General features: G+C 44.8%; 1 protein-coding gene across 1 annotated transcript in view; it reads right to left on the bottom strand.

Annotated features, from left to right (window-relative positions):
- Window positions 1-13,790, bottom strand: part of LOC144799500 (hydroperoxide isomerase ALOXE3-like) — a 149,883-nt gene extending 136,093 nt beyond the window's left edge. Inside the window, exon 1 of the mRNA XM_078670851.1 lies at window positions 13,597-13,790. Within this exon, the coding sequence (XP_078526977.1) occupies window positions 13,597-13,746 (150 nt within the window). The 5' untranslated portion in view covers window positions 13,747-13,790. The remainder of the gene's footprint in view (window positions 1-13,596) is intronic.
- Window positions 13,791-14,037: the final 247 nt, after the last annotated feature.

Genomic DNA, 14,037 nt, shown 5'->3' with positions numbered 1-14,037 from the left:
ATCATGCACTGGGACAGGAACAGACTAATTTGCATATAGCCAGGTTCTGAACTGGGATGGTGCAGTGAGCTAAAAAACGGTGTTGGATCTAGCCCTGATCTCTTGACTGGGTGAGAGTATTCTGCTTAACTCAGAAACTCTGTCCATCACCACCCCTTGTTGTTAAATATTTTGTCCACCCTAAGCGTGGAAGGGTATACTCAGATGTGAGTCCCTTGCTCATTGCACCATCAGGATTCAAGCAAGCCGGGCCGACGACGCCTGAAATGGCAGAAACCGGTCCCCGGAAGCTTGTTTCCTTCCCAGTGTAAGAATTGGCTTGGTAGTTTGGTTTGCCCTGTTCCCATCATGCACTGGGACAGGAACAGACTAATTTGCATATAGCCAGGTTCTGAACTGGGATGGTGCAGTGAGCTAAAAAACGGTGTTGGATCTAGCCCTGATCTCTTGACTGGGTGAGAGTATTCTGCTTAATTCAGAAACTCTGTCCATCACCACCCCTTGTTGTTAAATATTTTGTCCACCCTAAGCGTGGAAGGGTATACTCAGATGTGAGTCCCTTGCTCATTGCACCATCAGGATTCAAGCAAGCCGGGCCGACGACGCCTGAAATGGCAGAAACCGGTCCCCGGAAGCTTGTTTCCTTCCCAGTGTAAGAATTGGCCTGGTAGTTTGGTTTGCCCTGTTCCCATCATGCACTGGGACAGGAACAGACTAATTTGCATATAGCCAGGTTCTGAACTGGGATGGTGCAGTGAGCTAAAAAACGGTGTTGGATCTAGCCCTGATCTCTTGACTGGGTGAGAGTATTCTGCTTAATTCAGAAACTCTGTCCATCACCACCCCTTGTTGTTAAATATTTTGTCAACCCTAAGCGTGGAAGGGTATACTCAGATGTGAGTCCCTTGCTCATTGCACCATCAGGATTCAAGCAAGCCGGGCCGACGACGCCTGAAATGGCAGAAACCGGTCCCCGGAAGCTTGTTTCCTTCCCAGTGTAAGAATTGGCTTGGTAGTTTGGTTTGCCCTGTTCCCATCATGCACTGGGACAGGAACAGACTAATTTGCATATAGCCAGGTTCTGAACTGGGATGGTGCAGTGAGCTAAAAAACGGTGTTGGATCTAGCCCTGATCTCTTGACTGGGTGAGAGTATTCTGCTTAATTCAGAAACTCTGTCCATCACCACCCCTTGATGACTGAACTTCTGCACATCTTTCTGAGTTTGGTTAGTTTTCATTGTGTCAGATAGGCCTTATAATGAGTGCGATCATTATTTATCTCTTTCAGTTTCTTCTTGAAGACAGAGATGTGCACTGAGGTCTTAAGTTTACTTTCACATGTTTGTAGTTCTATTTGTACTAAATCTGTCAGTTTTCTGGCTGCATTAATGATCAGCACCAACCAATCCTTTGTGCACTTCCATGCAATGTGTGACCAGTTCTTTCTAAACTCCTTATTACTCAGGAAGATGCGTGGCTCATTTGCAACAATTGGTCCTCTAGGGACCTTTTTTTTCCTTAAATATTCTGTCCTGAATGCGCCATGAAGTGCAGTCCGAATTTGTTTATTTTTGATTGCAGAAAGCGTTTCCCATTCGTCTGAGTTTTTTAGAGTCTGTGTGACCACTGTTTCTGCTAGTAAAGAAGGGGCCTTCAGAATTTCCGCAATAGTGGCTTCATCAAATACTAGTTCATTATAGACCTCCATAGTAACTACAGGGTGTTTTTAAATCTCACTTTCTGAGATAATTTAAGAATATATGGGGTGTTTTAATCTTCAATTGAAGATCCCCAAGAGGATGTATGGTATTACCAATTTAGAATTATACACCAAGGTTTGTTCCCACAGCCATCAGCTGTACATCACTACACAAACACAGAACCCTTTGAACTATCCAGGGGAGGGAACTAGATGCTCCTGGCTCTTCAGGGTGTGCTGGCCTCAAAACCTACCAAATACACACACTGTAGAAGCTACCCTGAAGTAATGGTCACTTACATACTGTAATCGTGTCCCTACAAGCACTAAATAGATTGAGTGCTGGGCATCTCAAAAAATGTTAAGGACGGTCCTCTCACACCACCAGGTGTCATGATTCATCATAGGCAGCCCTCGCTCTCTAAAGACCAGGGGCCTCATTTATGAGGCCTTGCGTGAGTTTTGTGCTTCCGATGCGTCACTTTTTGTGACGCATCAGCGGCGTAAAACATGCCTCCTGATGCGCACTATTTACAAAGTGACGCATCTAAGCAGATGCGTCACTTTGTAAACCTCTACGCTACATTATACCTGCGTCAGGTATAATGTATGCAGAGGGGGCGTTCCCCCGCAAAAAGCCTCGTAATAGTGACGCAGTGAAATCTATGAGATTTCACTGCGTCACTTTTAGGATGCTGCTGCGTCAAAATCTTGCGCCTACCTCACAGCAGGTGTAAGACTGATGCAAGCCCTTTCACATGGGGCTTTCCCCATGTGAAAGGAAGCATTGCTGGAGTTGCGTCACTTTTGTGACACACTCCAGCAATGCGTCACTTTTGCGCCTACAGATACGTCAGATATACTGACGTATCTGTAACTCCTTGCGACATGATGCGTCATATTATAAATATGACACATCAATCATGTCGCAGGGAGAGCGCAGTGAAAAGTGACGCATCGCTGTTTTCACGCAGCGATGCCTCACTTTTCATAAATGAGGCCCCAGGTTTGATTGAGGCCGGGCCTACACCTGAAAACAGGGAGGCATTTCTAAATATATAAGTGGGTGCCCGTGCAGAAAGGGTTTTAAAAACCAATGTATTACCCCAAATACATTTAATCATAGGCTATAACGTGGTACTTAAATCTAGAATGTGAGGAGTAGGGGAACTATCACCCCATCACCACTCTTATCGTCAACATGTTTCTGCCGTAGGCTCGAGTGTAAGTGTGTGTGGATTAAGTGATTTGCTTAGAATCACAGGATGTTTGAGCGTCCTGCCAGACTTTAACCTGGTTCCCTAGCTTTAAAGTCGGAGGCACTAGTCGTTTAGCCAAGACAGTTGTTTATTAATTCAATATACATTAAAAATTAAGAATACCTGCCACCCAAGGCATTCTTACAGCTTCGGACGCCGGAATATTTTGAATTCTTACACATGTAGGAGTGTGATGGATAGTAGTTAGTTATGCTGGTACTGTCATTGGCAGTGCTGGCAGGGGCAATGTGTGGTGCAAGCTGCAGTAGCCTCCTGATGAGGGCCCTGGCAATTAATATGTTTACAATTAATATGTTTACAAATCAAGCTCTGCCGTTAACTCTGAACTGGCTGAGCCCAAGCTGGCACAAGGGCCTGGAGCTGAGACTAGGATCTAAATGCTACCTGAAACAGAGTGCCCTATAGGATGACCTCTGGCTCCTAGACACAGCATTTTCTTGCATTATCATCATGAACCAGCATGTGGGATTTCTGTTTTGCATGAAGACTGCTTGGCCCTCTACCCTGAGTGTCAAGGGCTAAAAGGGTGTAGTTTGTGCTCAGTTTTCAGTGTCACTGTAGGCGTGGTCAGAGAACAGCAGTGGTAAAAGGCCCATTCATCTCAATCGGGGCCAAGTAACCCCTGCTTGCCCCGGCACCCTGATACAGTTCTGACACTCAGTGTTCAGGCACACTTAAAGTTGAAAGTTATACTTTTTTGGAAAATAGAAGAAGATATTTTATTGGGGGGAGGCATCCCATAGGGTGGCATATAGCTGGGTGGGCCAAGCACAAAAAAAAATATTGTACTGAAACCTGCACAGGGGAGGAAAGCAGATACCTGCATCACAGGTATTGTTGTAGAAAAGAAGAACTGGAATACATTTTTTCAGAGCCCACACTATCATAGCTTTCAATTAGAAGGGACCAGAATTAAGGCTCTTATTGTCACTCTGGGAGTCACCAGCGCTAAAGCGCTACAGCCAGCTTTGCCATGCCACTTATTGAGGTTGAGTATGCTAACCTCCATCAAAATTGTCTTTCGTTGTGTTCTCAGGTTCTTGGCTGTGCTTAAAAGTGAATCTGTGCACTTATGTTATATTGAAATTCATGTTTTATGCTTGACATCTTATTTTTTGTGTTCTCTGTAAGAATGTCTGTGAGTATGAATGGGTATACTAGTGCACTGTAGGGCCATCATTTACTAATACAATTGAATTTATTATGAAAAAAGTGTTATAGAATGCACAGTGTTTGCTATTTCTTCCCAAATTTTCTTGGAGAGTGAAGTCCCCCCTGCGCCAAGCCCCCATTGTAGTGCTCAGTCTCGTTCGCTGCACTGACTCGCTATGCACCATACGGGGGTTGGTCTATACAACATTTGCAAAGGCTGCCTTGAGTTCCCAGTCTGGCTCTGCTTGCAGTAAAAAATTTGGAAAGATAGCTCAGCCGGTTGAGTGCTTGATGCTAAACAGCATGAGAAGAAAAGATGGATTGCAGGCAGCCGCGGTCCGTGCAGGTAACAGCGGTGGGGCTGGGTAAGGGGGGATTTCGAGGGACAATGCAGAGGGAAAATTACACTGGTGCCTCTTCCTCAGCCAGTCCGGCTCCATGTAGGCCCACTCAAATCCAGCCTTCAGCCTGGCTGGAATGACAATGTCCTCCACGTGCAGAAATCTTTTTCCCGCGCCCCGACCCCTCGCTCCAGCCAATCACCTGAACTTGGATGTTTGCCTTCTTCCACTGAAAAGGTATTTACAATTGTATCCTACAGGAACAGATCTTTAAATTGTAATGTTTGACCAGTTTATCCATTTTTTTAGGCTGTGTGGCATGTGTACGTGTTCACTCTATATTTCAGCTTAGTGTGGCTCGTTCACGGCATTATCTTGAAGCTCTGTTGTTTGTTTGTTGTTAGCACCCCTCGCATGTCGCCTGAGTGGAGGGGTGCTGTCAGAGCTGTGTAACCAGAAGGATAGACCTGCTGATTGTGGAGGTGCAGTGGGTCTTTGTAAGTCCCTCCCACAAGGAGGTATGCGGCAGGGGAGGACCACATTATATGGCAGAATGGGCTGAATTATGTAGCAAGAAAAGCCGCATTTTGTGGCATAACGTGGCACCGTTCCTGATAGTATGGCTTCATGATTTTGTCATTTTTACATGGTGCCACTGTCTGGACAAAGCTTTCAGCTCATTGTTACTAGTGTGACCCTCAAATATAGGCGAAGACAAGTGAAAGATGAGCAGTCAGCCTTTGTGAAGGGCTTTCCATTGGGTGGCAAGACGTGTCCTGCAGTTTTAGGACATTTTGAGATAATTTATGTATGTTTGAAAACATGCGAATAGAGAGGACCAACCTTTAGCATATAAAAAAAATTTGCATTAAAAAAGGCTACATTTTTTGATTCTGACACATTAGTGGGCGAGGCGCAGAGAGGAGGTTGAACCCTTGAAAGTTAACATCCCTGTGTGTGCTCAGACTCCGTCAACAAACTGTGAAATGTAAGGCTATTTCACCAGCTTTGCTTCATGAATGCCTGCACTGCTTATGGCTTAACTGCTTAATTTGAGACGGTGGTTTCCGGTGCTCAGCACCGGCACTTACTTGTCAGCTCCGCACTAATGAGAGTCTGCACATGGTGGCGCTGCTCATCTAATTTGGAGATGAGCAGAACAAAAGTTGTTTATGAATACAATACACATTGAAATACTAATACCTATCTCCACAGCCATTCCTTTTGCTTTGGGGACGTGGAATAATCAGAACTGTCACACTTGCAGGCGAAAGAGGTGATTAGTAGTTGTTTTCGTACAGTCTGGCAGCAATGAGGGGTCAGTTGGTGGTGCAAGCTGCAGTGGCCTCCTGGTCAGGGCCCTGCCACATATTATTTTCAAATTAAGCACTGCTTAATAAAGATACACCCTCCCTCCCCCTCCCTCTCCAACACCCCTCCCTAAACCTCCTGAGGGCATTAGAAGGCCAGGCTCACGGTCTTCAGTTTGTGCCAAGGGTTGCACCCCACTACTGTAAAAAAGCTCCTGCTTCTACTGTTCAGCCAACCTTCCACTTGCCCCAACCCTGTTCACTCCGGCCCCTGGCACAACCAGCCTCCTTAAACTTTCTGAGATCAATGCTATGGGGTACAGATAAGCCTTCTACAGCACTGCATATGAGTCAAATGATCAACTTTGCAAAATTCCATGACTTATTAGACTAAAAACATATTTCAAATTGGCCAGGAGTGTTCAGTGTAGCATAGAAGCTGCTTAGGCTTCAGATGCTTAACCCCTTGGCTGCGGGGCACATTCTCCCACTGTGCTGGGGGGCTGCTTATAGCGCCCCGTTGCTCATGATGAGGTCAGATCGTCATGAGCTACAGCGCTCCGGTGCTCACGACCGGCTGAGCTCGTCATGACTGCGCCCGTTCCCATGGAACGTTCAGCACAGCAGGGGAATCAGCGTGCGAGCGTTCCACGGAACGGGCGAGGTCATGACGAGCTGAGCTCGTCATGAGGACCGGAGCGCCGTAGTTCATGACGAGCTGAGCCGTCATGAGCACCCAAGGGGTTAAGGAGTCTTGCAGCAATGACATGATAAATGTCCAGCATTCCTGCAACATTTAATGTTGCTAGTGATGATTCCTTCTAAGGCCTAATTTACAAGGTTTTGGTGCAGGGCAGCGCCACAAGGAATCTGGCAGTTTCCTTGCAGCGCTGCGCTGCGTCAAAAGAAAAGGGCAGGAATGCACCATATCTATGAGATACAGCACATTCCTGTCCTTTTCCCCTGTGCTGGTGCACAACGGGCTGCCATGCGCCAACGCAGATACACTGGAGCCATAGTTCAAGGGTGTCTGCATTTTAGGGGTGATTGTTTTTCTGCAGGAAGGAATGATTTACTGCACAAAAACAATCACAAGAGGAATTTTCCTCTTTCTATGTTCTGCAGCACACATTGAAAGAGGAAAAAATGAGGAGAAATAAGGATATTTCTCCTCGTTGCGCCTCCCTAACGCCACCCCTGGGGTGGCATTAGAATCTGACACATTCCCAGGTTTATGATTCCTCGTATATATATACTTTTAATTCCATGGGTGTTGCATGGGATCAACCGCAGCAACACCCATGGAATGCCCCTTTCGCGCAGTGTTCTGCACAAAAGGGACACATATATTTAAGGCCATGAAAGCGTGGCCTTGTAAATATTCTGCAGCACATTGCGCCACGGAGTGTCAAAAAAGTGATGCTCCGTCGGCACAAAAGTGCCACTAGGGGCTTTGTAAATGCAGCACTTAGTACCTTTGGCAAGTAAGACAGAAAGGTTGCTCAGAAGGTTACGTGCTGAACGCTATAGAGTACTGATACTCAAAGTACCTTGACATGTGGCCCCCTGGTCAACAGCCGCACTGGGCTGCTGTTTACTCGACTCAGCACTAAACCTTAATAAGATGTTGAATAAACGGGCACACGTTTATTTATAGGTTAATTGATTTTAAAGAATGGGAAAGAGAAGTCCTGCACTGCTTAAGGAACACCTTTTTTCAATACATCTTGCAGCAAAAGTGTAATGTAATATGAAAAGTCATGTTCAACATTCAAAAAGCTTATTTCATTAACATGCAAACCTGTTTAGCCTTAGTGCATCATATTTAGGGCTCCCGGTTTTATGGTATTTATTTTTTTAACATTTCCGTCTGTATTCATACATATTTACTTTATGGTAATTTAATCTGTATTTATCCACATTTATTTTTGTCACAAACAAAAGAAGAAACTGCAGCTAGTATGTTTTCACATGTATTCAAATAGACACTGCACACTTGCACTCAGTTGTTATAGGTTTAGATATATTTATATATACCTCAAATTAAGTTAAAACAATACATTCATCTGAAAACTTTGCAAAAATAATTTAAAGGGAACATGGGTCTAAACAGACCTTGAATAACTTGCATTAGCAAACCTGTACTGTGGGGCTGTACACCCTGGGGACCAGAGAAGAGGGTAGAACTAGCTTTTTGTAAACAGGCCTTTGAATCCTGTTCTTATCTTGTCACATGTGCTGTGAATTCAAAAACAGAAGTCAAGCTGTGTCTTTGAGGAAGCAACCCATTCTTTTTTTCTCATCGAATAACTCAAGAATAACTTGTATGGGATTATTTAGAAGACCTACACAGGAATTATTTGAGCACTTTTTCCTTCTATTTTGTTTTAAAAGGAGGAGATAATAATTTTCCAGTGTACACTATTTAATCCTTGCTAAAACGCAAGGTGACTGTTCATATTTTTTAGGGGAGGAGTGTGTGAAATGTTTTGTTTTAAAATCGGAAACATTCTTCTCCCGGAGTAAACACAAGGAACAATGGAACTGGTTGTATGTCAGTACAATGCATGCTTTTACCCCGCATGCCATTACAACGCGGGGATTACAACGCAAGTCGTTACAACGACTTGCATTGGGGAGTGCTGGATAGTGGAATAGTTTAATTTTCTATTCCAACTCCAGTCCCCGTGGATAGTAGGGAAGGTGTTGGATAAAAAATTAAACCATTCCCTATCCAACAGCGCCCTCCAGCGATAGTCGTTGTAACGACTTTCGTTGTAATCCCCGCGTTGTAATGGTAGTGCGGGGTAATAGTTGCATCATAAAGGATGTTCCCCATGGAACTGGGCCTGGAGGTCTTGGAGTGAGCACCAGTTAGATTTACCTGATCATATACATTGTTTACAGGCATGTGGAAATTGAGTGATATGCCCAAAATAACATGATAGTTTGCTGATGCAGCATCATAGATTACTCAATGAAAGTATTTTAATTGAGTAACTGGCTGAAAGTGTTTCAGCCTGCAACAAAAGGGCTGCGAAATTACGTACACAATTAAGCAATGCACTGCTCGCCCTCCCTATTCCCTCCCCCTTCCCCTCTAGACCAAACCTAAAGACAAGGGGCTGCTGAAAGCGCTGACCAAGGTGAAGTAATGCACATTCAATAGGGAGAGGCACTTGGAGGCAGGGCAGCAGGCTCCAACACTGCCCAGCTCACCTGAATAAAGCAAAGCACTCAGACCACGAGACGTGGCACACGCTGAGTGCAGCTGCATTCCTCTGTGCACCAGATTAGACACTCTTGGGCTAAAGCACTTTGTCGAAATCTTGTTTGTTAGTATTTTTCCGTTTATATTTATAAATACAGACAAAGGAAAAGAGGTTTTCCATCTGTATTTATATGTAAAAATCAGTTTAAACGGAAAACCGGGAGCCTTGATCATATTATACCAGTGTATTGAGAAGTACTTAAAAGTGATAGTTTTGAAAAATGCATTTAGAAACATACATTTTGTCCCCTACCCTGAGAAGAATGCCAATAGTGAATTAAGAGGTAAGTCAGTTGTTATGTGCACTCTTAGAGTGGCCTCCGATTACACAAGGACAACATTATACTTTATTAAATCAAAGACAGGAAAATGTTTTGTACAACACACACCCTGAAGTCATGTATTTTAAGGTCCTCTTGTATATAATAATGAAGAAAATGGAGGGAGAGTGAAATAAAACAATTGCCTAGGATCACCCAATTTGGTAGAGTGGGGAGGCAGGGCTGTAGCCCAGGTTTCTGGTTTCTCATTGTGCACTTCCCCTACACCCACCTTACTGGCAAACAAAGCCCCTGCCCCTCCACTCTCCTGCCCGAAAGCCACTGCTGGCATCAATAAGGCCATGTATCCCTTCACAGGCCGAAATTTTAGCATCTGGGAAAATGTTTGCGAGTACCCATACTATAGATTGTGAGTCAAATGACTCTCATATGGAAGGTTGAGTGCATGGCATTTCTCCCTGACTGGCAGAGCTGGGGTTATTAGCATTTACCTTTCCTGGCTTTAGGACGGAGACATCATATGCCTCTGGCTGAATGCCAAGCCTTGCGCTCTGTGGCTGGCATGCATTACCAATGCATTGTGCCAAGAGGCACCTGCCAAGAGGTTCCTGCCAATACCAACAACTCACTCAGCAGCATCTGTGCTGCAAAAGCTTATTTACTTTTGCACCATGTCAACGAGAAGGTCCAACCCCCTTCATTTAGAAGGAAGTAACATAACACCCTCATTTGAGTTGATTTGCGAGTGCGTGAAAGAGAAGAGATAACTAAACCATGCTTTTGTCCCTACCTGGCTTCTGCCACCTCACAGCACACGCTGTCTTAGCTTCATAGAGGAAAACTAACCCAGAGCCAGCTCCCTAACTGCTACAGAAATGGCCCTTCTGCAAATTGTGGCTGTCTCTCTCTCTGCCTCCTAGCGCGAACTAGACCCAAAAGTATTGGAGCGCTTTACATGAGCACCAGTTGCGTTACAGATGGACACATTCATTTTTTGGTGAGGCACAGGGAAACCAAGGGGCAGATTTACAAGCCCCTTGCGCCACTTTTGCGTCACATTTCCCAAAAATGATGCAAAAGTGGCGCAAGGGCCTTGTAAATAAGCCCCTAAGTGATTTGCCCAGAATCACAGGAGATTGGGCATCCCTACGAGACTTGTACCCGGTTCTCCAGCTTCGAGGTCGATAGTTCTTGCTGTTAGGGCACATCCTCTCCCCTTTGGCCAGCATGGGAATGGATGGGACAGTGCTAAAGTGCTTTGATTCTTATTTAACCTTCATAAATAAAGAAAACAGTGAGTTATATCTCAGACAAAATCAACCCAAAACAAGTGGTTTCCCCCTCTCTAAAACCGAGTTAAATCTGTCTCATGAACCTCTTGGCGAGAATTTGAGATCCTAAACTCGTTTATCATCCATATGTGGCTGATACCCAGATATACGGTAAGAGTTTACCACCTAAAGATATTTGTGACCACCACTTATAACTCAATCCAACAAAAACTACATTTCTACTAATCTCTCCAAAAAAAAACAATCTCTCCGTCGAAAAGTGGCTGGAACCCTCTCCCCTGAACTGCAGTTTGACCATTGTGGAGAATGCCGAATAAATGGGCTTTATCCTTGACCACTGTTTAGGCCACCAGAGGCAAATCTCAGCCATTGCCAAAAGCCCTCACCACCCCCTAAAACTGCTCTGTGTCCTCAGTCAACTCCTATGCAGGTGTTGGCATCTGTGGTCCAGACATAGGCTCTTTTCAGACTAGATTATTGCCACCCTCTCCGCTCTGGTCTCTTGAAAGCATATCTAGCTCCTCTCAGAGTAAAGCTCCTGCTTTGTGACAAGCCACAGAAACCTCAACCCCATCTGCCTATTCTGCACCCCCTGCAGTGTCTTCCCATAGAGGAGAGAGCCCAACTTAAGACTGCATGCATTACTCATAAAGTCCTCCTCAACTCTGCTCCCTCCTACCGGGATGGAAAACTGAGTGTCTGCAGCTCAACAAGGATGAAGAAACCAGAGTCCCTCCTGCTCGAACCTCAGACTCTCAGGTAATGTCACCCCCGAGACATTCAATCTCTTTGTAGTGCAACATGGCTTTGGAGCTCCCGCCCACCAGCCGCTCACACAATCTCTTGCCTGCTCACATTCAAAAGGGAACTCGACATCCTTCAACTGGGGAGACTGTTTCCTTAAAGTGGGAATCGCTGCTCATATCTCCAATGTTGACTTGACCTGTCTTTCCTGTTTAAAGAACTTTGTTCTCTTTGCTCTCATTAATGCTTACTGCTGACTTGTTGTGATGGATAGCTAACTACTTATCTTGTAACATCCCTGCTGGTATGAACTGCTCGTTCCTTGCTTCTACGGTGCTAATAGGTTGCTTTTATCATGTTTGTTAACTAGAACCTACTGCCTGCTTTCTTGGAAAGCGCCCTAATGCATTTAGGCCAAGTCAGTTGTATATAAAATCCTCCATAAATAATACAACACAAATAGATTAGGCTCTGGGGTGAGCCAGCAGGATGGTTGATTGGGTTTAGCTCCTGTTGCTAAAAAAGTGACACATTTGGATTAAGTGCCATTAAACTGGTTAACAGTAATATTAGCTCACTGAGATATCTGGCCATGATTCAGACCAACCGAAAGGATATACACAGTTTTCAGCCACTTTAACCCACCGAGATGTGAAGCCAGGATTTAAACCCATGGCCTGCCCTATATTCAAATACTTGCTCTGTGGAAACACACATTTCAGCAGCAGCATTAACCGACTGAGCTAGCTTACCAGGCTTCGAAAAAATGTTCTGAAAGTTAAACAGACCTTGACAGAAGGGACCTCAGATCGCCCACACGTGTCACGAGCCCCGCATGCGTCCAGAGCAGCAGGGCAACCCCCCCCCCTCACCCAGGGCCAGTGCTGGAAGTGGGAAAACATTATCCCCTGGACCCATACATTGAGGGTCACAGTGTGGCAGGGGAAAGGGGGAGAAGTCACCAGGGAGGGAGTCATGAAAAGCAGAGCCTCACAGTCAACTTTTACATATTATATAAATACTGTGCCACAAAGAAAACGTCAAGAAGGGCAAACGTGACAAGAAATCTGTTCTGGGTTCTTTAATTGGTCACAAAGAAGCTGTGCATTAAAACATCTCATAGGCTCAGGCACATGCTGCAGAGATCTCTGCTCAGCAATTTTCAGGAAATAAAAATAGTGAGCTAACTCTCGTGGCTAATGCACTTGCTGGAGAGATGAGTATTTTGGCTAGCCACAGTTTTGACTTATATAGTAGTACAAATGGTTAATATGCTCTCTGCAAATCACAATGTGTCACATGCAGATCTCAGACTTGTATTTTATGTAGATAGTAAGTGGGTCACTGCTTCTGACACACAGATCATTTTGCTTCTTGCAGATCATCAGTTGAAGTCCTTTCAATATAGCACAGTCAGCTATGGCCCTGCGTCAAGGAGCTGCATGTACACTGCAGAGCATGAGATAAAAACATTGTTTTTAAAGTCTTTCTTTATTTCATTATTCTAATGTTGCTAAAAAAGTGTTCCTTTGAGTTGCAATACAGCCTATTAGTATAGACAATCCCAGCCACTGTTGCTCCCAACCATGAGCTCTTAACATATCATGCCTACCAGCATGGATGAAATGTGATTCCTACACCTTATAATCCTTATTGTTTTATGTAACATCTACTGTTCATTGATTTACACACTTGTATGATTTATTGTCTCTGTATTATGTGTGTGTAAAGTGCCCTGACACCGGACATTGAGCACTATTAAAGAATTAAATAAAAAATACTAGTATTTAAATAGTTGTGTGTAAAATGGCTCAAAGACTGATACATCTGACAGTTTTACAGAGCACACATATCTCTTACATGCAGGGCTGCACACCGTGAAGGGCCTGCATCCACATCATAGTTTCTTTTAAGTTCTTGTGAAGTGATAATAAGCTGGGTCCCATTATGTTCCTTCTTTGCAATGGTATCTAGGTAATAGTCACTAGATGGCTCCCAGTCAGGATGATACTTGAACAAAAGGAGGGCTGATGGCCCTTTACATCAGTCTTTTGCTTTGGGCCCAGCTGGAGATGGAAATAAGGAAAACCCCTACCCCCTTCGGGTTTCTGCTCCAAACAGAAAGCAGATAAAAAGGGGGTACTATTGAATGCGCCCCAGTATCTGAAAATGACTACCGCTGCAATCCCCCTCATGTCTTGCAGTGCCCAGGAACTGTTACTCACGGAGCTCATGGCGAAGTCATCTCCGTAGTTGTCGAGGAGCTTTTTGGGGCTCTGTCCCCGCTCCCCCACCAGGGTGATGGAGATGGAGTCATTGGTCCCGGACAGGAAGAAGGAGCCGGTGGCCACCGTCACCTTGTACTGCACCATCATGAGGTGTGTGTGTGGTGGAGCTCTCCTTGCAGCCCAGACTTACCCACGGCTTTAAGTGGTATGATAGAGGCAAGGTGGTGGGATGGCTATTTAAGTGCTTTAGGAGGCGTGGCCTAAGAATCATAACTAGCAATCCTTTCAAGGAGGCATGGCCAGTATAATTAAGGGCATGGCTTAACACATGTAAAATATATTCATATGCTTCCTATCTTGTATTACCTGGCCAGTATTTTGGTGCTTCTCTTGGAGCTTTCAGTTCTTGCATCCCTACATATCCAGCAGGAAAGGACA

The sequence above is a fragment of the Lissotriton helveticus genome, chromosome 12 (genome assembly GCF_964261635.1).
Source record: "Lissotriton helveticus chromosome 12, aLisHel1.1, whole genome shotgun sequence".
NCBI lineage: Eukaryota > Metazoa > Chordata > Amphibia > Caudata > Salamandridae > Lissotriton > Lissotriton helveticus.
Note: the sequence above shows the minus strand (reverse complement) of the source record. Positions and strands in the feature narration are given on the sequence as shown.